We start from the raw sequence: 25,566 nt of genomic DNA, 5'->3' as shown, positions 1-25,566 counted from the left end.
ATCTACAATAAAAATTCACTATTGTCTACTATAGTTTAGTCCTAATGAAGTCCATTAAAATTACAGACCTTTCCATCTCTCTGCTTCCAAACCCCATCAAAAGAATGTTTCCCCCTGCCTGCCCCAAATCATCAGAAATTCCAGAGAAAACAAAGTGTCTAGTAGAAAGTACATTAGAAATCCAAAATGTTGAAAAGCAGACTACAGAAACGGAAGCACGTGACCATTAAAATCAGACAAGGTGGATTCTAATCTTGGCTTCAATCCTCACTGGCTGTTCATTTTGGGAGAAGGTTCTAGATCTTTTTATTGTAAGAAATTGATAGCTAAGTATAATAATGTAGCTACACAGGCCAAAATATGATGTGTTAATTTTTTCTATACATCTGCTTATTTGTGATCTTATATTTATGTTCTTATGTCTCAAAAGCTGTAAATTTATGCTGAGGTTTCCAACTGACAACATGCCAACATAATAGTTTGTGAATAAAATTAAGCAGAGTGTGCTTTGTTAAATTTTAATGATAAATTGAGGTATTACTTGGGCTTCTTTCTTTTTAATTCCTGGCTAGCTCCTTTGAATAGTTACTGCCACTTACTAAAAAATAATTTTAGGCAACCATCTTTTGGTAAAGATGTGTTTAGTGATTAAAAACAACTTCCATATTAGCTGAAGTATAATAGTATTAGGAAGATTTTGTTACAAAATAATTCCGTAGTATTTCAACAGCTAAATGTTTTTAAATGCATTAGAATTACTTCTACAGCTCAGGAACGCCTCTGCTATTCTGAATTATATGCATTGTTCTATGTCTTTAGAGAAGAACCTATTATTTTTTAGGTGTTCGGGTGGGAGCAATAGGCCTTGCTGATGATTATTCTTCCTATGGGTGTTTGGAAGGAGGAAGAGGTTACTCATTCTTTATATGAACTCTTATTTAATTCTTTTCATTTTGGCATCCCATCTCTCCCCTGCAACCTGTCATACCTGACCTTTCTGGGTACTAAACCTACACAGATTTAATGGAACCTCATGGCTTCCTTCCTGGCTGTGGTCCATTCTACAATAAGCCAGAAGACAGCATCCTCCAACATTTCATCAAGCCCCATGTTTTCAATAAGTTTCAATCTACCCTCAAATTGAAGTCTTTTGTCCATGTAAGACTTGAAATACAGGTAACCAAGCCCCTTTTAATATATGGTTATCTTAGGGCAGGGTTTCTCAGCCTCAGCACTATTGAAATCTGGGACCAGATCATTCTTCTGTGGGGCTTTCCTGTGCATTGTAGTTAAGCACCATCCCTTGTCAGGTAGCACCCACCTACACACCAGCTGTGGCAACCCAACTGAAAACCACTGTCAAAGAGACATACCAGTGAGTAAATGTACAAGATTCTGTACCATGAAGAAAAAGCCAGGAAGTTTAAATATCTTTTCTCTCAAAGTACAATATTAAGAAACCAACTCAATATAATCAGGAAGGCCATTAAAGTACATTACAGAATACTATGGAAGTTCAATGTCTTACTGTGATATTCCAAGCCAAGTAGAGTATTTAAAAAAATCTGTGACTTTGCCATAGCCGGTTTGGCTCAGTGGATAGAGCGTCGACCTGCGGACTGAAGGGTCCCAGGTTCGATTCCGGTCAGGGGCATGTACATTGGTTGCAGGCACATCTCCAGTAGGGGGTGTGCAGGAGGCAGCTGATCAATGTTGATGTTTCTCTCTCATTGATGTTTCTAACTCTCTATCTCTCTCCCTTCCTCTCTTTAAAAAATCAATAAAATATATTTTTAAAAAATCTGTGACTTTCAGCAGTAACATGGTAACTTTTGTCTATTCCACAATTTGTCTTTAATAAGCATTTCCAAATACTCTGAGATTTGACATTTTCATTTATTGAAGAGGTTTTATCTATTAATAGAAAAAGAGAAATGATGTGCCATGATAATGTTTATTACTTTCTGATTGCTACGGAAGAGATACTTTCCTTCGTGTGACACACAATTTCTCGGAATTGATTGTTGCCCTAGAAGCCAATTGGTGACCATTAATTTTTCCTTGCCTGTCAATGAAAGTGAAAACAGTAGCTGGCATGCTCACCTATATGATTATAGCTATTATATCAATCAGCATGCTTTTCCTAGGGTACATCATTATTTATATAGATAATTAGGTATTGTTTCATCTATCTTGCCATTTGTTTTTGTTTTTACTACAAACAAATTTATTTATATGTTTGAAATCAGTCATGCAGCCAGTTAGAATTCATCCCCATAACATTTATGCAAAATCCACTGTAGGAATAGTTTAAAAAATAAAAGTTTTAAAAATATTAAGTCATCATATAAATTGACAAAGAAACATCATTCAACAAAATGCAACATCCTTTTTTTGATAAAAACTCTTAGCAAAATGGAAATAGAGAGATCATACCTCAACACAATAAAAAAAAACATATATGTGAAGCCTACAGCCAACATCATACTCAATGGGCAAAAACTAAAACCATTTCCCCTAGGAACTAGAACAACACAGGGTTGTCCACTTTCACCACACTTATTCAACATAGTACCAGAAGCTCTGGCCACAGCGATCAGACAAGAAGAAGAAACAAAAGCTATCGAAATTAGAAAGGAGGAAGTAAAACTGCCATTATTCCCAGATAACATGATATTGTACACAGATAAGATTCCAACAAAAAAATTACTAGATTTAATAAATGAATTTGGCAACATAGCAGGATACAAAATTAACACCCAGGAATTGATGGCATTTCTATACACCAATAATGAACTCTCAAAAAGAGAAACTAAAAAAAACACAAAACAATCCCATTTGCTATTGCAACAACAAAATTAAGATACTTAGGAATAAACTTAACTAAGGAGATAAAAGACCTGTACTTGGAAAACAACAGGATGGTGAAAAAAGAGATAGAGGAAGATATAACAAGTATAAGAATATACTGTGTTCATGGATTGATAATATTAACATCATTAAAATATTCATACTACCCAAAGCAATCTATAGGTTCAGTGCAATCCCAATGGCATAATTCACAGATCTCAAACAAAGACTCCAAACATATATATAACAAAAAAAGACGCGGAATAGCCTCAGCAATCTTGAGAAAGAAGAATAAAGTTGGAAGAATCACAATAGTAGATATCAAGCTATACTACAAAGCCACTGTAATTAAAACAGCCTGATACTGGCACACAAACAGGCATATAGGTAGACCAATGAAACAGAACAGAGAACTCAGAAATCACCCTAAGCCACTATGCTCAATTAATATTTAACAAAGGAGGCAAGAGCATACAATGGAGTCAAGACAGTCTCTTCAATAAATGGTGCTGGGAAAATTGGACAGCTACATGCAAAAAAATGAAACTAGACCACCAACTTACAGTATACATAAGAATAAACTAAAAATGGGTGAAATACTTAAATGTAATCTGTGAAACCATAAAAATCTTAGAAGAAACCATAGGCAGCAAAACCTCAGATATCTCTCATCAATATGTTTGGTAATACATCTCCTAGGACAAGGGAAATGAAGGAGAAAATAAACAACGGAACCACATCAAAATAAACAGCTTCTGCAAAGCAAAAGAAGCCATCAACAAAATGAAAAGGGAGCCCACTGTATGGTAGAACATATTTGCCAATGATGCCTCTGACGAGGGATTAATTTCCAAAATGTATAAGGAACTAATGCAACTTAACAAAAAGAAGACAAGCAATCTCATTTAAAAATGGGCAAAGGACCTAAATAGACACTTTTCCAAAGTGGGCATACAGAAGGCCAAGAGACATATGAAAAAAACTAGAGGCCTGATGCACGAAATTTGTGCAAGAGTAGGCCTTCCTTCCCCTGGCTGCTGGCACCAGCTTCCCTCTAACACCTGGAACCCAGACTTCCCTCTGGCACTGGGGACCTGGGCTTCCCTTACAGCCCCAGCTTCATCTCAAAGGACATCTGATATAAATAGCATATTATGCTTTTATTATTATAGATAGAAGATGCTCAAGGTCACTGATTATCAGAGAGATGCAAATTAAAATGACAATGAGGTATTACCTCACACCTGTCAGAATGGTTATCATCAACAAATCAACAAAAGACAAGCATGTGGAGAAAAGGGGACCCTAGTTCACTGCTGGTGGGGATGCAGACTGGTACAGCCATTATGGAAAGCAATATGGAGTTCCCTCAAAAAATAACTATGGAACTGCCATTTGATCCAGTGATCCCACTTCTAGGAATATTCCTAAGAAACCCTAAACAGGGGCTTTTCAAGGCCGGGGGGAAAATAAAAAGGACACATATGTAATACCCTTTGTAATACTTTAAGCAATAAAACAATAAAAAAAAAAACCCTAAACACAAATCAGAAAGAATATATACTCCCCTATGTTCATGGCAGCACAATTTACAATAGCTAAGATCTGAAAACAGCCTCGTACCCATTAGTACATGAGTGGATAAAAAAGCTGTGGTACATTTACACCATGGAATACTTTGCAGCTATAAAAAATAAGGATCTCTTACTATTTGAGACAGCATGGAGTAATCTGGAGAGTATTATGCTAAGCGAAATAAGCCAGTCAGAGAAATATAAGTATCACATGATCTCACTCGTATGTGGAATATAATGAACAAACTAAACTGATGAACAAAATAGATCCAGAGACATAGAAGCATGGAACAGACTGACAGATCTCAGAGAAAAGGCCAGGGTAGGGGGTGGGGGCAGGAGAGATTAACTGGGGAACTTATCTACATATATGCATAGCCCGTGGACACAGATAATAGTGTGGTGAAGGCCAGTGAGGAGGGGTGGGTGTACTTATAGCCACCTGATGTTATTTTATGCATGTGTCATTTACATGTATATTTTCCATCACCTTTTCTAAAATGCAGACTCCCTGAGAGGAGGAATTTTGTCTGTCTGGTTCTCTGTTATACTTTGTAGTAACTAGAAAATTGCTCATCAAAGACATGCTTTAAAAATATTTGTTTAATGAGTGAACATGTTTGTTTTATTTATACTATAAGCAAACACCAATCTATATGAACAAAATGTAAGCATTAAAGCTAGTTGATTTTCCTGAATACATGCATTTTGATAGATATAGTAACATTATGTTCTTAGGAGCATTTGCTCTGTCTCTTTGACAAAACTCATACAGATCAAGGTTATCTTATATATGATATTAATTTGTTCATAAACTGTTCTTCTCTCTGTATTTCTCTGCTCAGTTGCTGTGCCTCTCCCCTCTTTCTTTGAGCCTTCTGAGACTCCATGACTATTCTGTGAGTCACTATAATTATTTGCAACAGAATGTAGAAAACTTTGCCTATCCCAGTGCATTAGAGATAAGTGAAAAATAAAGTGCCCTTTTCCCCAAAATGGCTTCGCTTAATATATGTTGATGTTTTATCCTGTCCATTCAGTTTTTCTCCAAAGGACCATAAGATTGTGTCTGCTTGCTATAGCTCTCACAAGCTCCATGCTCCAATATTAGAAATTAATGTTCAAACATTCCAGGCCAAAGAAAGCAGAGCTCAAATCCCATTCTGAGTCATTGAAGCTCTCTGTGTATCCCACATTCCCTTGATTAACTAGGAAAATAGGCAGTTGTTTGTCAACTCATTTAAGTTAAAAATACACACAGGCAACAAAATAAAACAAACAAAAAACAAAACAAAATGGAGTGTGTTAGTGGGATTGCCACAAAGCACGTTTTTTTGTCAACTGAATAATTCAGTAATACTGTTTTGTGATGAGATTTAGTTGGTAGATTTCAATGGGTCATAAATAAATTATTGCTGAGTATAGCACTCATCACAATGCATTATATATATATATATATATATATATATATACTTTTATTTTATATAGTCATATGTCAGACTCCATGTCTTATTTATCATTTTACTTCTAATATAGTGCTTACTATTTGTAAGTACTTCAAAAATGCTCTGGAAATCGAATTATCCCATATAATAAAAGGCTAATATGCACATCAACTGAACGGCTGAACGACCAGTTGCTATGATGTGCACTGACCACGAGGGGGCAGACACTCAATGTAGGAGCTGCCCCCTGTTGGTCAGTGTGCTCCCACAGGGAGAGCACCACTCAGACAGAAGCCAGGCTCACAGCTGGTGAGCGCAGTGGCGGTGGCGGGAGCCTCTCCTGCCTCTGCTGCAGTGCTAAGGATGTCCGACTGCTGGCTCCTGGTTTGCAAGAGGGCTCAGGCCGGGCTGAGGGCCCCCCTCCCCGAGTGCATGAATTTTTTGCACTGGGCCTCTAGTGGAGTTATAATTACCTAGGTTTTAAACTCTATGAGTTTTTAAAAGCTGTATTTTATTTCTCTTTAAGTCCTTTACAATCCCAGCACATTGCTTATATATCTAAATATCTTCAAAATGTTTTCATTTCATTGTGTTCTTGAAGATCGATCAGTTCTCCTGCTGTGGAAACTAATGTTGGAAATATTAATGATTCTTAAATTCAGGAGCTAAATGCCTTTGGACTCTTAGTTAAATATCCAGTTCATTATTTTATGAGCAACACTATTTTTCTTATCAGGCTGCATAAAATGCTGAATGATATTGTCCCAAACTCTGATGGATATCATTAGAACAGATTTATTTTTCACTTACTATACCCAGGCACTTAATCTCTTATCCTATTTAATCCTTACACCAAGCCATAAGGGAAAACTACTTATGTCACATTTTATATATAAGGAGACTGAAACTTTAAACTCCTGAGAGTTTGAATAACTTCTACTACTTGCCAAACCAATAAGGCAGAGTTGAGAAATATTACACTCATATCTCCATGAAAGCTAAGTGTATGATTTTCTTTACTATATAATACTTCTAAGATACAATGCAGAGAAAGTATATTTAAAATATCTTTTGAAAGGTATTAATGATTTTAAAAGAATAAATGTTGTGGTGGGATGACTACAGGTATCTAAGAAGCATTGAGTATTCTCAATAGTATTTGAGGAATTAGTATTTAAGGGACTAACATTAAATTGTAGAGGGGTAATTGATCAACAGAAAAATGTATTTTCATTCTGAATATCTCACATTTCTCTCCTTGTTAAAAACATTAGAAAATGTCAAGGCTACTGGCCCCATTACCCTGGACTGTTGTCACTTTTTTTTTTGAAGGTGGGATCCCATTTTTTAGTTTTATAACCTAAGTGTACCTGGAATGGGGGGAAAAAGGAAAGACTATATACCTTTATGATTAGTCGGGGAACCTTCACATAAAGAATCAGTCCTACCCAGCTGGCATGGCTCAGTGGTTGAGTGTCGACCTATGAATCAGGAGGTCACAGTTTGATTCTGTGGTCAGGGTACATGCCCGGGTTACAGGCTTAATCCCCAGTGTGGGACATGCAGGAGGCAGCCAATCAATGATTCCCTCTCATCATTGATGCTTCTATCTCTCTCTATCTCTATCTCTCTCCCCCTTCCTCTCTGAAATCAATAAAAATATATTGTAAAAAGTAATCAGTCCTATACACAACTGCATGTATACCCACTTCTAGATGTTTCTCTAACTGGCAGCTGGTAAGCAAAACAAATGTCCTTGAAATCCCCCTTTTCCTCTGCAGAACAGTTTTGTCAATTGGGCTATATTAGTAACTCTGTAAGAAAGGTCTGATTTTACTTTAAATAACCATATCAGCTTTGATTGATCTCTTACCCCCCAAACCGAGAGGACGAGGGCAGGTGCAAGGGGGTAGGGGAGGTCGGGGTGAGGTCAGTGGGGGAAAAAAAAAGAGAGACATATGTACTACTATTTATAATACCTTGAACCGGTGATGGCGAACCTATGACACGCATGTCAGAGGTGACACGCGAACTCATTTTTTTGGTTGATTTTTCTTTTTTAAATGGCATTTAAATAGATAAAATAAATATCAAAAATATAAGTCTTTGTTTTACTATGGTTGCAAATCTCAAAAAATTTCTATGTGTGACATGGCACCAGAGTTAAGTTAGGGTTTTTCAAAATGCTGACATGCTGAGCTCAAAAGGTTCGCCATCACTGCCTTAAACAATAAAAAAACTATATCAGCTTTAATGTTGTCAATAAGATGTTCTGAAGAATAAAGTGAGAGTGACATATGTACTACTATTTGTAATACCTTAAACAATAAAAAAAAACGATATCAGCTATAATGTTGTCAATAGGATGTTCTGAAGAATAAAGTGAGAGCTTGTAAAATGCTTTTGTTGGTGGGTACATAGAATTATTTTAACATACTTTGCAAGAGAAACATCTCTATCATGATTGTGTTTTTCCCTTGTTAGGATAAAAACAAGATCAGGATTTAAAACCAACCTGTGCTCCATGTCACTACTGTTGGATTTTCTTTAGTTTTTAAATGATTTCAGTTTAATCAGTCAGTATCTATGTGTGTCTCTGTTTTTGTGTGTGCAGGAGAGGGAGAGGGAGAGGGGGAGGGAGAGGGAGAGGAAGTGTGGTGGTGTTTTCTTTGACTATAAAATGTCAGTTGGTCTCATCATGGTCTGATGCTATTTTTTTTTAAGTCATTTGTTTGAATTTCCTTCCAGATCCACCTTTGCCCATCCTATATAATAAAGAGCTAATATGCTAATTAGACTGGATGGCAGAATGACCTTCCGGAATGACCTTCTGGAATGACCCATGGACAGGGGGGGGGCCAGTGAACCTGCATCACCAGGCCAGCCATGGCAGTCCCAGCACATCCCCTTCCACAAAGGCAGGGGGAGAGGGGGCTGCACAGTCCTGGTCCCTACTCTGCGCCTTCCAACAGAAGCAGCCACAGGTGTGACAGGAGAGAGGGTGGCATGGTCCTGGCACCTCCACAGAGGCAGGATGGGGTGGCATCCTGACACCTCAACCTCCCACGGTCCCTCCCCTGGCTGGCCCAGCCCCAGATCAGCCCCCCTCCACCAGTAGGTGGGGGCCAGGGCCAGCGCAAAGGAGCAGTGCGCCAGGCTTCTGGTTGAATGGTGCTCCCCCTGCCCCACCCGCTCATCCAGAAGTCAGGCTCATGGCTGGCAGGCACAGTGGCGGTGTTGGGAGCTTCTTCTACCTCTGCGGCAGGCGGGTGGTAAGGAGTGAAGGGTCCTGGACTGCAAGATCCCTGGACTACAAGAGGGATGTCTGAGTCCCAGGGATCAGGCCTAAGCAGGCAGGTGGACATCTCCTGAGGAGTCCTGGACTGAGAGAGATCACAGGCCCGGCTGAGCCCCCCTCCCCCCACCCCAGTGCATGAATTTTGTGCACTGAGCCTCTGGTGAAGAAAATAAAGAGGGCTTTGTGTTTGTATGTTTGTGTGTTGACTTTGGTTATTACCATTTTTGTATTTGTTTTCCAGTTGTTACCTGTAAGTTTGATTCAACTCATATTTATTAAACACCATAAAGTGTCAGAAACACTCAAATAATGGATAATTCAGCACATGCTCTTTACATTGTGGCAGCAAAATTTCTTATCCTCAATTGACTATAGAGCTGAGCTACATCTTAGCTTTAGTGGTCACCGCCTTTCAGTCATTTTGTCAGTGTGTCAGATCTGTAGTTCAGCTGTCATGCTATCTGCGAGTTTCCTTTCCCTTTTATCAAACACAGGTGAATCATACAAGAAACATACCTAACTGATCCCCGCCATAGCATATCAAAACGTGACATTTGTAGATGATATATTGCACAGTAAGTATACTCTTCAATACGTTATGGTTACTTAGTTAAATGTTTTTTCCCTCCTAACAGATTGCTAAGTGCTATAGTAGTTACTTGACAGAATTTTCAGAGAATAGGTAACAAAGAATTGGGAGGCAAAGATCTAACAAGGCCTCTAGCTTGAATTTTCTCTGTTACCTTTGACCAGCCAGTTGTTCTAGTTGCATCTCAAATTCTTGATCTCTAAAACAAGGGAGTTGAATATGTATAGCATATTTCCTGTTTTTTAGTATTATTATTAATTTGACCACTTTAAATAGGGCATAAGGGCAGAAACCAAGCTATTCAAACCCCCATCACAATGCCTAGCACATTATAGTGTTCACTACACATCAGTTGAATTGATCTTTTTAATTTTTTATTCAAGTATAGTTGAATACAATATTATGTTAGGTTCAGCAGTACAACATAGTAGTTTATATATATTTTTATTATTAAATTTATTTAGGTGACATTGGTTACAACATAGTAGTTTGATATTTATATATCTTATGATGTGATCACTACATAAATTTAATAACCATCTGTCACCATGCAAAGTTATCACAATATTATTGACTATATTTCCCTTCCCCTCTTCACCCATCTCTCCGCCCTCCTCCCCTCTGGCAACCAAAGGTTGTTTTGTTTTTATGAGTCTCTTTTTTTTGTTCATTTGTTTTAATTTTTTAAAAAAACTTCACATATTAATGAAATCATGTGGTATTTTTCTTTCTCTGTCTGACTTATTTTACTTAGCATAATATCTTTGAGGTTTATTCATATTGTCACAATTGGCAGGATTTTATTTTTTTTACTAGAGACCCAGTGCACAGATTCATGCACTGGTGTGGTCCCTGGGCCTGGCCTGCATACTCTCGTAATCTGAGACCCCTTGGGGGATGTCAGAGAGCTGCTTTTGGCCTGATCCCTGCAGTCCAGGCCGAGAGACCCCACGGGTACATGGATTGTACCAGGCCTCTAGTATGCATATTAAGATCTTTGGTTAATCTCTTCCCGCCCTCCCCCCTCCCCCCTTCCCTCTGAGATTCATCAGTCTGTTCCATGTTTCCATGCCTGTGGTTTCCGCTCCTGCATTGAACGTTTGCCCCCTGGTGGTCAGTGTGCGTCATAAGCTACCAGACAGTCGACCGGTTGGCCGGTCATTTAGGCTTTTATATATATACTAATGGCCCGGTGCACAAAATTTGTGCATTGGGGGGGGTATCCCTCAGCCTGGCCTGCACCCTCTCCAATCTGGGACCCCTCGAAGGATGACCTACTGCCGGTTTACAGGGATCAGGCCTAAACCGGCAGTCGGACATCCCTCTCACAATCCGGGACTGCTGGTTCCTAACCACTCACCTGCCTGCCTGCCTGATTGCCCCTAACCACTCTGCCTGCTGGCCTGCTTGCACCCAACTGCCCCCCACCACCGGCCTGCTTGCCCCCAAATGCCCCCCCTGCCAGCCTGATCACCCCCACTGCCTCCCGTGCTGGTGTGCTCACCCCCAACTGCCCACCCTGCTGACCTGCTCACCCCCAACTGCCCCCCCTGCTAGCCTGCTCACTCCAAATTGCCCCCCCACTGTCCTGATCACCTCCAACTGACCCCCACTAATGGCCTGCTTGCCCCCAACTGGCCCCCCTGCTGGTCTGCGTACCCCCAACGGTCCCGCCCCCCATCAGCCTGATCACCCACAACTGCCATCCCATCCTGGCCTGATCATCCACAACTGCCCACCCCTCTTGGCCTCTAACCGCCTCTACCTCAACCCCACCACCATGGTTTTGTCCAGAAGAACGTCTGGAAGGTCTCCTGGAAGGTCTCCCAGTCTAATTAGCATATTACCCTTTTATTAGTATAAATAGAGGCCTGGTGCACGGGTGGGGGCCGGCTGGTTTGCCCTGAAGGGTGTCCCAGAAGGGTGGGGGTCCCGCTGGGGTGCCTGGCCAGCCTGAGTGAGGGGTTGAGGGTTGTTTGCAGGCTGGCCAAGCCCTTCAGCGGGGACCCTCACCCCATGGGGGTGTGGCCAGCCTGGGTGAGGGGCTGATGACTGTTTTCAGGCTGGCCACACCCCCTTCACGGTGAAGGTCCCTGCTGGGGTGCCTCTTATCTCTATCTTCACTTCATCTGCCCAGAGTGTCACTGTGGATATCAGGGCTTTAAGGAACACATCCTATATAATAAAAGCCTAATATGCTAAGTGTCAGGTCGTCCAGTAGTCCGCTCATCTGTTCAACCAATCAAAGTGTAATATATGCTAAGGCTGCTCAACCACTCACTATGATGTGCCCTGACCACCAGGGGGCAGATAGTTGACCAGTTGACCAGTCGCCATGAGGTGCAATGACCACCAAGGGGCAGATGCTCAATGCAGGAGCTGCCCCTTGGTGGTCAGTGCACTCCCACAGGGGGAACACCGCTCAGCCAGAAGCCAGACTCACAGGGAAGGGGCCTGAGCTGTCAGTCGGACATCCCCCAAGGGCTCCCGGAGGGCTTCCAGACTGCAAGAGGGCGCAAGCTGGGCTGAGGGCCCCCACCACCACCGAGTGCACGAATTTTGTGCACTGGGCCTCTAGTTTTAAAATTAGAAAACTTAATATGCATACAATTTTCTCTGGTTACAACATTCTACAATTCCTATGCTACTTGGAGTTGCCGCATGAGAGTAATATGAAAGGTCTTAAGGCTATAACATATGTCATGTGCGTGGGTGGTGGGTTGGGTGGAGAAGCACATAAGCATTTTATACTTTTGAATGAATGTGTTCCATAAAGATTTTATTATCCTTTTCTACAGATCTTTTCTCATACTATAAATTAGTGATGGGTGAGTGTGAACAGGAATATTTCTTTTAGCTGCTTTCTATAACAAACTGTTGAGTCGCCTTCTTGTCACTGCATAATCACAAGATTATATGAACCAAGTTAATTTAGTGAATAAGCCTGCTATTTTGATACCAGAGTTACTTTTGTAGTTCACTGAAAAAATTTAATAACCAGAGCCAAAGGAATGTGGCTTTTTGACTTATTAATGGTGAACTATTTTACCAACATTTAGTGAATAAGCTACTTATTTGGCTGGTAGGAGAATAAAAATCTGTTAAGATCACCGTAGGTAAGAAATAAGACTATTTAAGCTTAATCATTATGATGTTAAATCTTTGACATGAATTTCACAGCAGTTGATATCCTATTGATCCAACTTTGCCTTCCCTTTCATCTCCATCTCTGTGTTAAATATTAGCTAAAATGAATGAATAATACATTCAATTAGTTATGAACAATGGCAATTGATCTTATGTATGGTTGGTCTCCCAAACAGGGACTATTAAAACTCACCTTGTGTTTTCTGTTAAAGAGAAATGGGGATGTGTTGCTGAAGCACATTGAATTCTTGAATCCTCTGATAATGAGGACATGTGGCCAACTCCTGGCACTGCTGACTATATCAGCCTTCCAGTTATCAACCAAACTGGCATGTCCTGGAAAGGAAGGAAGAAAGCTCTCAAAATAGAAACATTTAGCTCAGCATCCCTAAATTGATCATTTCTGTACTTGCTAGAGTTGGAAGTGGCAATGACAGATTTCAAGAAACCTGGGCAATTCAATCTGCTAAGGTGGGGATGGAGGCTTAATGAAGGAGAACTGGATATTTGTCTGAAGTCCAAATAGTCTAGTTTAGCTAGGAATGCAGTATTCATTGGGAAACCTGTCTTCAAGGTGCTCAATAGTAAACTATTAGATCTGTAGGTTGATAATTTATGAATTGATGAACACACAGAATATAAATGTATGGAAACTTAAAATTCAAAGAGAGAATTTCATACAAATTATTAATAGATACTATAAAATGTAATAGATCATGGTAATAAGAGATTTTGACTAAATGGGAAATATCTTTTCAAATATGATCTTGGTGAATACTTGTATGCATGCTTGATTATGCAGCTTGTACTAGTACTAATTTAATACTACATTGCTACCCTATTTATAGAGTATATGCGTAAAAAATACTAAATCTAATTACTAAGGAATGTGTTTGAGGCAGTATGATCCAGGGTATGAAAACTAAGGATTTTGATTAAGAATAATGAGGATACTTTATGTGAACAGAAATCATTGAAATGCCTCCTGATTATATATATATGTGTGTGTGTGTGTGTGTGTGTGTGTGTGTGTGTGTGTGTGTGTGTATATATATATATATATATATATATTAACACAGTAAATGTAAGATATGCTTTAAAAAGGGGAAAATACTGAATTGAAAATTGAAAAGATTTGGTGAAACAAAGTCATATGTTCTTAAAGACTGACCAGTCATTACTCAGTACTTAAATAGTCTCATGTGATTGTCAATTTAGAAGTGTTATATTTGACTCACATACAATCTAATAGCTCTTTAGTTCAAAGGCACTCCCTGAAATATGTAAGTCATCATGTGGTAGAATGCTTTGACACACTATTCTGAGAATGAAAATTATTTAAGAAAATAAACTGTGTTCTCTCCTTCAGTTCATGTAGCATAACTATAGTCAGTATTATTATTATTGTTTTTCAGCTCCTCTGACTGATAAGCCACCCAAGCTTTTGTATCCTATGGAAAGTAAACTGACCATTCAGGAGGCTCAGCTGGGTGAGTAATTCCTTAATTCCAATTATTACACTTTTCTCAATACATTATGACAGTCAATAAACCTATATCATAACCCGACGTAGCACGCTGAGCTAATCCCATGTATATTTAAAGGGAGCAAAATTAGAAAATAACAACAAACATGGACCATACCATCCTCTACAGCACATCCATTAAGACCAAACTGGATATATGTATGTAAAATATCATGTGATGTGTCATTTAGATGGCCATGGGGAAATGAGATGGGCTGAGGGTTTTACTGATGGTGTTATATTGTCACTTTATAAAGCTTGAATTGTTTTTAAAGCAGGCGACATGGAACTATTTGACTTACCTATTATTGCACTAAAATACAGTTTTTGAAAATTGAGGGAAAAGGTATAGATTTGTAAAAATAAATGTTACCATTAGAGTTAAAATAAATTTTAGTTAGTCAAATATAATGGACACTATGCTAGTTAAGTTATGGATAATATATTAATAAAATATGAGCAAGTGGCTTTTGGTTAAAGGATTAATAGGCTTGGGACAAGACATAAGGACATTGACAGTTTATGATTTGATAAATATATCCAGTTGTCCACAAATCAAAATACTAACATAATTACCTTAGATTTTTGTCTAGAATTTCTGAGTCTGGTTGAGCTATATGCAGTTATACCAAATTATGAAAACTTTCCCATCTTAATTATAAATATGTGTAGCACATTTAATGATATTATTTAAGTTTATATTTATATTTGAAATATAGTATGCATGCCTATATCATCAACATTAAGAGAAAATTATTTTTTTGGTGGTTTGATATATAGGATTAGCAAAAGTGTGAATTTAACCATACATTCTTCTTTGTTAAGGAATTTTTTTCTTACATTAGCCCTTGAGAGTGGAAATCCATTTATTGTATACAACTAAAAAGGAATTGATAGCCTATCTCTTAAAGTTACTAATGTTATTTTTGTTTTTGGAGTTAGAATTTGGATTAAAATTGTAAGTCATCTTCAAAATGAAGATTACAGATATAATCTTTACCAATAGCTTATCCAAAGTAATAGTGCAAAAAGATATGATGATTGTTTTAGAACTTGTATAATTATTTTAGTCATTGGATTTATAATATTTGAAATACATATATTTACTAACATTGAGGAAAGAAGATGTGTGGGATTTATACAAGTCATGGTATTAATATGCTTCTTTGATGGAAAACTCAAACCTTTGAATTAATGTCATATACATGCAAATATATTATAATTATCTTTATTTTGAAATAGAAGATTACAAGCAGCATTAAAGTTAAACTAGATATGAAACAAGCAAATAGTTTAAAATTGTATCGCACTCTTTACTCATGCTATGGTGTATTGAGGTATACTAGTATTAGATTTGATAGTTACCTTCTAAAAATATTTTGAAATATAAATTATCATAAGTGACCATGCTCATGCAGACTCTTTACTAACTCCTAGGAAGATGTACTTCTAAGGATTAATTAAAAATTATAAAATATTGAGCCCAAAATGAATTGTTTGTGGTACCAGTTGTCGGTAATGAACATAGTGAAAATGAAATTAATTGTATATCTTTACTTGGCAGTATAATTAAAATAATTTCATGATTGATGCCTGCCCATTGGGTTTCCTTATATTTTCCCTGAAATTGCAATAAATCAGATTGTTCTCTTCTTCCTACTAAAATGTTTTACAAGATGAAATAAATAATTTGTAAAGCTTTCCATTTAAAAATTACTTTTTCTTGCACAATAACTAATCAAATAAATTTAAATTTATGAAAATAATTATGCGAATGTGAAGGGTTAACTACATTCATTTGAAGAAACATGGGCACGGCTCTCATCAAAATGCTTCAGGAAATACTCTAATTCCTTTATTGTCACTGCCAAAAGGAACATGACTTCTCTTTAAACACCAATTAAACTTGAGATATCAACTTGGAATTTGGATTCCATCATACAACTTTTATTTTGTTTTATTTCCTGATTCTAGTTCTCAGTGCCTAAGATAAAATAACCTTAATCCTTGGATTTTTGAGTAACAGTTGATTTGAAATAATACCTTTAAAATGTTGTTATTGCAATAGTATTGGAGTAGGTAAACAGATGATCACAAAGAATAAGTGAAACTAAGAAATAATATTAAGGACAGAAAAGAGTCAAGATTCCTAAAATATATTTGTTTTCTACAGTAAGTACTTTGATTTTTCACCTCCTTGGAGAATTAATTTTGCTCTTTCCAGACTTATAAAAGATACATATTTCAACAGGCTCAAAATGTGATATCATATCATAAGAAAGGGGGACATAGTGAAGAATCATGGGGTGGAAGTAAAGATAGTGGCAGGGAGCCTGTAAAGGGGTACCTACTCTTATGAGAAGGTGAGAATCTCCAAATGAAGTTTATTGGCCAACCACTAAGCAGTCTGACTCAAATTGCCCTAAAGTGACTCATCCTTGACCTCAGAGGATAAAAAAAACAACAACAACTGCCATATGAGTTATAAGAACAATCATCAGAACTTACACAAAGTTTAGTTGGTACATGTCTGATGACCTAACTTGAGCATCCTGGCTAAATTACACACACATCCACTTGACCTTGGTAATTGCAAATACATCAGTTCTCCAGTTTGTCCGAAAATATATAAAACTCATGAATAATGACTGATAAAGTCATGAAATGCATGGATTTGTCTTCACTTCCAAATTCTCCTTTCTCTGCCATTTGTTGGCCATGCTTGCTCTCTCTTTCTCCATACCTTGTATCCTCCTTTTCTTCCAATTCCTTCACCTTCTCAAAAGATGGTGATCATTTTCCAATGTAAGCAGCAAAAGGCAAAAAAAGAAAAGTACTTAGGGAAAAACAAAATAGTAACTAAATTCATATAAAATATGCAAAAGGGTGAGTTTGAATATCAATCAATCTGTGGTAACAGAATAGTATTTCTATTTTTAAGTGGCATCTGTGTGTTACTTCTAATGTGAAAAAAAAGAATTTTGTCCCTTTTAAATAACTTTCGGGCATCAGCAAATATATGGACAGAACTTTCTTGGGAAAAAGGCCCAGAAATCACACTGTATAATTCTGAAGTTCAGTCCAGGAGGTGATCCTGACTTAGTCCTTTCAGGCAGCTGCACTTAAGGGAATCATAAGACATACACCATTGTCTTCCTGAGGTTGAGCCCTGAGAATGTCAATCAGAAATGTATCTTTCTTGCTATGGTCAGGAGCCCATTTTTAGAACCTTCCGAATAGAGGGTGTTATATTCATCATTACCAGACTTTCAGAGAGTAGAAATCCATCTCACTGTTGACCTGGTGAGACACATTACTGAAAATTATCATTACTCATCTAGATATGGGTATCACTATTAAAATTTAGGCTTTTGCTTTAAAAAATAATTATACCAGTTAATGGTAGAAATTTCAAGGAAATACAGAAAAGATTATTGTTTCTTACACTTCACATTGTATAAACATTTCACTCCTATTAAATATTCTCAGAAAATACCCTTTTAATGGCTACATGCTATCCATGTGAATGTCCTATAATTTCATAAATAGTTGAAATTTTGATTTTTTCAAATTTTATTATGAGTAATGGTGCAGTGATATTTATCTATACATTTTCCCATGACTATGATTATTTTAACATGATAGATTCCTAAAAAGAAAAATACTGGACAAAGGAAATAATTTTAAGTTTCTCGCTATATATTGTTAAAAATCTTACAAGAGATGTTGTAAAATCTCTCAACAGAAATATACAATGTGTGTGATAACTCTGTAATCTATATATGTAAAAAGCTGATATGCTATGTGCCCCTCCAACCATCCGACCAGTTGCTATGACACACAATGACCACCAGGGAGCAGATGTTCAATGCAGGAGCTGCAGTGATGTGCACTGCCCATATATAAAGAAACTAGAAGCCCAGTGCGAGAAATTGCATGGCCCCGCCCACCTGCACACCACCCCACTGCACTCACAGCCCCACCCACCTGCCCGCACCTCTCCATGCTTGCAGCCCTGCCCACCCACGTGTGCCTCGCCCCACCCACCTCACTGCTCCCACCAGCCTGCTGCCCCGCCCACCCACAAGCTGCCAGCCTTGCTGCAATTGGAGCCTGTGGGCCATGGGGGAGGGACCAAGAGGTGCTCCCCCACCTTCATGGTGACCAGTTGTTTGGTTGTGACGGCATTATGGCATTATGGCACCGACAAAGCACCACTCGGCTTCCCCCAATGGGACACAGGCCCCGCCACCACCCCGGAGCCACAGCCCACCAAATTGCAGCCAACATTGCCAAGACCCCATCGCACAAAATGCGACCCACAGCCCTGCCCAGCCCAGGAATGGTGCCTGTGGGCTCCCGGTAATGATGTCACATAGCAACACCCAGCTTCCTCTCCCTAGCGACTAACCGCCTTGGAGTTTCTTCAGCCCAGGAACATGACTTGCTTTATAGCCAGGTGCAAACAGTTTACAGTTTAACCAAATGTCTGTAAAGCATTTTCACATGCCTCATCTAATTTGATCCTCACAGAAGTCCTGGAGTAGGTAGATAGGAGACTCAATAGAATCCTACTTTCTTTTCACTAGCTGGAAAACAAAGATTTAGAAAGTTTGGAAACTTAACCGACTGAAAGAAGTAAGAAATGGTGGACCTTGAAAATGACTTCAGGTTTTCTCACTGTGCAGAATATAGTCAAACACTGCTGCAGTTAAATATTTTACCCTTTGTTCTCCCTGTGTGATCTACAATAATAATCTGCTTCGTGTTGATATTTACTGCTGTGTTGCTGACGATTACCTGAAAGAGAAGTTGTGGTGCTTCATTAGGCTGGAAAAAGTTTAGCTAAATCAGAAAGCAGGTCTAATTAAGCAAGTTTATGCCGGGGTCCAACCCCAGCAGGTCCAGGGGTTCCCAAAGGTGTAGACGGAGTCGGCAAAGAAGGAAGGACATGGAGACAGCATTCAGTTGATCAGCAGCCTAGCCAGGATCTCCAGCCAAGTTCTGGTCTGGATCTCCAGAGAGGTTCTGCTGTTTATTGTCTTGTTACATCCGTATTTATACCAGTTGATTTTAATCCTGTCAATTTCTATTACAAAGGTTAGGGCGTTTCTTATCTCCATTCCAGGGAGTAAAGATTATGTAGCTTAAGCATGATTGTTTGTAGTTAAAGTGATTAACTACCCGCCTGGCACTTAGTTAAGGAGTTTCATCCCCTCCCTAACTTCAGGGAAAAATACCTACCTAGGGAAACAACCTTTCTCGGAGAGGTGACCTTGGTTAAAACACACAGCGCTAAGGGGAGCAAACATATTAAGAACAGTATGCTATATACGCCAGGTCCCTTGAAACATATGCTGTACAGATGTTTCTATCCTGCAGCGACTGTGTCAAGCAGCAAGGATGGACCGGCTTCAGGCAAGTTTATCTATATCTATAAAGCTCTCGCTGGTGCCAGTCACACGTGTGTGTTTCCATCTGTCATTGTCAATTGTGAATTTGGTTGACACGTCTATTATAGAGGAAGGGTGAATAGTGATATTAAAATATTTCTTATTAATTTCCTTTCAATGTGCATGAATTTGTGTACTAGGCCTTTAGTCTTTAATAAAATTAAGAAAATTATATCTTTGTAACATAGAACTCTTCAAGAAAAAGTGACTTTCCTTCAATATCAGAATTACTTCTTCCTCCCCTCTGTTATCTCTTTTTATCTCTCTTCACTAATTGAAGATAAGTGGTCTCTCTCTTCTTTTTTTTTTCAGGGTTTATCCACATTTGGAGGGTTTCATATAAACCTAGTCCATTTAGGTAAATGTTTACAGTTGATGAGATATAGAAACTTAATCAAATGTCTATAATGTCCATCCATTTTCTTCTCTTGGATATTTTAATGCTCAACAGAGAAATTCCTCTAGATTCTGTTTCATAATAAAGTACACAGTAATTTTATGATGTACTCTGAGCACAGGGAATAAATATTAATTGATGATGAAGAGTACATTCAACAAAGGGCACACATTTCCAAATTTTCGGCAAGAGAAAATAATGAAACCAAACTGAATACACTGCCAGGCAGTACTCATCGTTTTCTTTAGTATTTACTTTCCTTTGTTAAGTTTGTTAAAAAGCAAACACTCCTGTACCTGAGCAAGTAACAGGGATTCACCAGATGTTAACATGCAGAGGAAAGTGGTTGATGTTAATGAAACCTTAAATTTTTAAACATTTGTCCTTGTAAAGGGTCACATATAGATGTAACTTTATCCAATTTAACTTCAGGCCAGTTAAAATAAAATATTACACTAGAATTTAACTAACATACCCTGCCCTGTTACACTATATTATCATTTGCAAAAATTTAAATTCCAAGTAGACCAAGGGAAAAATGTTCATACATTATATACTAGAGCCTGGTTCATATTTTGATAGGAAAATTCCTTGTCATATAAATTATATTTTTAATTCACTGTGTTGTTAAAATAATTAGCTATTGAAGCACTCTATTTTCATGCTTTGTATGTTCTGAAACTGTGTATATGCATATATTGTGCATGGAATGTGTTTTATTATAAATATGCTACTTGAGGTTTTAATCCAAGGTGACCATCTAAGTAATCATTGTTTGAAGTGAAATATAGCCCTGCAGCATTTGCTATCTAGGTCTACTAGTATATTTTCATAGTTGCTATTTTCTTGAAACAAAACACACCTTTTCCTGAATAGTGACTACTCTATCTTACTAAAATTGGGAAGCCTCTTTGTTTCCTTCTTTGGGTAAAGAAGCAGTTAATATCAATACACTAGAAACAAAATAATTCAAGTGTTAAATTTGATACCTAATTCTGAAAGTGCCCTACAGTACTACTGATGCTAAAAAACACTTTGTTGTTGAGATCTGCAATTGGTACAAATCTGACCTTCCTTTGCAGAGGTAGTGAAGTCAGCTTCAACTAGATTTTTCCACCCACAATTACTCTGGTTGTCGTGAGCAAATGTAATGCTGTTGACTTTGGTTTTACTGTACTACAGGGACTATAGAAGACATATTTTTCACTAATGAACTACATATATATTGCCTTTTTCCTCTGTATACAAAGATTTGTATTCAAAGTCCAAGTTTTAGATGAAAAGTGATGTAATTGTTGCCCACTTTAGGAAGACATGCAGATCAGCATAGTTCTATTGCCTGAAATAAGGCTTATTAGATATAAATGAGAGCTTCTAGATAAATGGGCATTATAATTAAATCATGTAAAGGCAAATACACACTGCTATTATAATTATTTAAACTGATGGTGCTTAGTTCTACTCAGTCCAAATTTATCATGCCATGATAAATGAAAGTAATAAATCTTGACAGCTGTTGTGGTCTGATATCTTACTTTTGAAACCACAATCATCTTAAAAAGTATAAGTGTAACCTGAAGAGGAATGTTTTTCATATTAGTATTTGGTTAATATTTTATATCCTTCAATAAATGATAATTCAATAAATGGAAGCTGATATTAATATTCTTAGATCAGTTTATTACCTAACATATGAATCCCACAGATTCTCAAAATCCAAGCCTTTCTTTAGTACTAGAGAGGATGAATGGGTTGGGGGAAAATACAGTTTTGCATGTTTGTTTTAAAAATTTCCATCTAAGCAGAAGTTGAACTTCCTTTTAAGTGTAAAGTGCTTAAGGCCTACTGCTAGGAAAGGCTTGAAACCCAAATATAGAAATGGAGGTTGGAACAATTACTGAAGGTCATTGATATCTGACAGTTTGGAAACCAGTTGAAGCACTCGTTAAAACGAATTAAAATTGTAATAGATACAATGGAAGTGAGTGTGCTTGCTCTTACCTTAGAAGAACTTGTATGCATATATGCATAACCCATGTATATGGACAATGGAGTGGTGAGGGCCTGGGGGTTACAGGAGCAGGCTGGAAGAGGTTAATGGTGGGAGGGTGGGTTAAGGAGGGCCTATGTAATACTTTCAACATTATTTTTTTTTTTTTAAGAAAAAGACCAGAAGTGAGAGAAGATGGGAGGAACAAAAAGGCCCAGGAAAAGAGTGTTGTCACAAAACCAGTGCTCCAAGACCATTGTAATTTCCAACTCCTGGTCTAATTCTGGTCTAGCTTATTGAGCGCTGATGTGACTCATGCACTTGCTCTTTTGCTACAGCACTTAGACTACTATTTTATTTGTTACTGGCTAGTTAAGAAATTAGATATGTGTAACCGTTCACAAGTCTAGAATGAAGAACTTTAGGGAATGGGGGGGGGGTTTGGGGTAGTTATCAAGTCAAATCCTTCTCTTTAACTGATGAGAACACAGAACAAAATTGGCTACGTGTTTTTATATCACAAAATTTATAAAAAAACAAACATCATTTATTATTATTATTATTATTATTATTATTTATTATCTTAGTTACAATAAAGAGGCAGCATATGACTGTGGTTCCAAGTTTAAGCCATTCTATCAGACAGACCTGGGTGACAGTCCAGCTCTGCCACATACTCTACTGGTGTAACCTTGAACAAAGAGCCCTCATTTTCCTAATCAATAAAACACACACACACACACACACACACACACACGAATAATACACATGTCTATGGATTCAGTGTGAGTATTTAATGAAATAATGCATGTAAAGATTAGTACATGGCCTGGTGTATATTAAATAGTCAATACATGCTTGCTGCTAGTAGTTGAGATATTTTAATGCTATTTATAGAATGCTGTATATAGAAGTTTCCTGAAATGCATTTCGAATGCCAGTGATTGATCATGCTTATATTCTTGCTAGACTATCATACTTTGGTAGCCGACGTGGCTTCATTACAGGATGGATAATAAGTTAGTCAGTAATGTCCATCTCTCCTCTAAGAACACACTAAATATACTAAATTTTATACTTAAATGAAATTTTATTTTAAGTTACTTATTTTAGATTACTTAATTCTTCCACAAGCCTATCCAAATGCATACAGTAAGTACATATTTGTAAAAGAAGAAAATGATTCCCATTCCTTAAAAAATGACCATGTAATTGACACTATACTACACAAATGTATAAATGACCATCAAGAAGAAAGTAAGAGTAAAAATTATTTTTCTAAACCAAAGAAATTCAGATATAGTATTTTATAAGACAAGGAACATGAGAATAATTTTACAAAATAAAACATAAAACCATTATGCCTCTCAAGTTTTTCCTGAAGGTTTGGCAATACTCATATTCATTTTATAGGAAAACTAGAGGCCTGGTGCACAAAATTTGTTCACTTGGGGGGGAGTTTGTCCCTCAGCCCAGCCTGTGCCCTCTCGCAGTCCTGGAGCCCTCGGGGGATGTCCAGCTGATGGCTTAAGCCTGCTGCGCTGTGAGCCCGGCTTCTGGCTGAGCGACACTCCTCCTATGGGAGCACACTGACCACCACAGGGCAGCTCCTGCACTGAGTGAGATCAGGCCAAAACCGGCTCTCCGACATCCCCAAAGAGGTCCCAGATTGTGAGAGTGCGCAGGCCAGGCTGAGGGACCCCATCAGTGTATGATTGGGGCTGGGGAGGGACACGGGAAGTTGACCAGCCAGAGAGGGACCACAGGAGGGCTACAGGGCATGTCTGGCCCATCTCAATCAGTACCGAACAGCTGGGCTCCAGCAGAAAGCTGACCTACAGGTCAGAGCATCTGCCTCTTGGTGATCAGTGCACATCATAGCAAGTGGTTGAGCGGCCTTAGCATATCATTAGCATATTACACTTTGATTGGTTGAATGGATGCCTGGACACTTAGCATATTATGCTTTTATTATATGGGATACTACTTTTTTCTGAGAAGCACTGTTATCACAAAGCTTTTTGAGTCTTTATGATTAAAGTTTACTAACATAGAATAATGCAGTGAGTGCCCTATGTTAACAAGAACTCCTTCTGAATTTGCAAAGTAAATGTCAATTTATCAGAAATAAACCTATCAAATGATGTTATGGTATAGAATATTGAAAGAGTTTCAGAATAAGAATATGTGCCACATGACTGATGTTCATTAAAACAGAAACTATAAAAAGACCCACATCATTTAAAATTTGAATATAAAGAGAGTTCTTCATCCATAAATTTTCTCTTGAATTTTGGCCAAATAATGAGCATTCCAAAAGTATGGTCTCTTCATGAAAAATAACTTGTGCTTGAATATAATTAGGAAAATAGGATAACAATATTTTATGGCTTAATGCTAAAACACAGCATTCCAGACATACCTTACTCTATCAACTTAGTGTACGCCTATAGATTTGTGAGTATATTGAATGATCATAATTTTAGAGAAGTGTTTCTTTAATCTTTAGTTAGTAGTAGCTTAACACATGAGTTTTAAGAGACTCTGTACCCCAGTGTCTTTTAAGCAGCTAATGATCAATGAAAGATTTATGCTCACAAGGGAAATATGCTATTTAAAGAAACTCTGTGGTGAATAATTTTATATAAGGATCCTTTGTAATTGAATAATTATCCCTATAACTTTTCTCAGTGGTAGTGCAGATTTTTACATTTTCATAAGATGAGGTTCCTCGACATGAAACTGCAAGTGGTGTTTCTAACCAACCCAGATGAATGATCATTCATCCATCACATCATATGACTTCCCCTTGTCTATCAGAGGAAACTGATGTCCCTATTGTGACTTTTTGCCTTTGCTGAGGAAATATTAAATTATATTCACCAGCTTCAGAATTAACATTTAAATCTAGTTCTTCAAAAATTTATGTGGTAGGATGGAATATTTGAGGAACTGAAATAACTCATGTTCAATTTTGACAAAAGAGTTTATTTTCATAAGGGAGACACTTTGAAGGCCATCATACTACTTTATCTGTTTTGCTTTCGTTGAAAGGTATCTCACTACAATGACTGCCATGGTGTCTTTTGTTTTTTCATAGCTATAACTGTGATGAGAGTTCTTATTTCCAAATTGAAAGGGGGCATTTTGAAATATGATTCTTCTGGAATTATATGGCCTTTCTCGTTATATCATTCTGCTGACCACTTAGTTTTTCTTAATTTATTCAAATGTATTTAATAATTATTTCTTTTTTGTTTTGCTTTGGGTTTTTTTGTTTGTTTGTTTGTTTTGTTTT

General features: G+C 37.7%; 1 protein-coding gene across 1 annotated transcript in view; it reads left to right on the top strand.

The window, feature by feature from the left end:
- The window catches only part of IL1RAPL1 (interleukin 1 receptor accessory protein like 1), a 745,385-nt gene that overhangs the window by 381,704 nt on the left and 338,115 nt on the right, over window positions 1-25,566 (top strand). Inside the window, exon 4 of the mRNA XM_059678748.1 lies at window positions 14,319-14,393. Coding sequence (XP_059534731.1) covers window positions 14,319-14,393 — 75 coding nt within the window. The remainder of the gene's footprint in view (window positions 1-14,318; window positions 14,394-25,566) is intronic.

The sequence above is a fragment of the Myotis daubentonii genome, chromosome X (genome assembly GCF_963259705.1).
Source record: "Myotis daubentonii chromosome X, mMyoDau2.1, whole genome shotgun sequence".
Lineage (NCBI taxonomy): Eukaryota > Metazoa > Chordata > Mammalia > Chiroptera > Vespertilionidae > Myotis > Myotis daubentonii.
The sequence above is the reverse complement of the archived record's forward strand: the minus strand, read 5'-3'. Positions and strand labels throughout refer to the sequence as shown.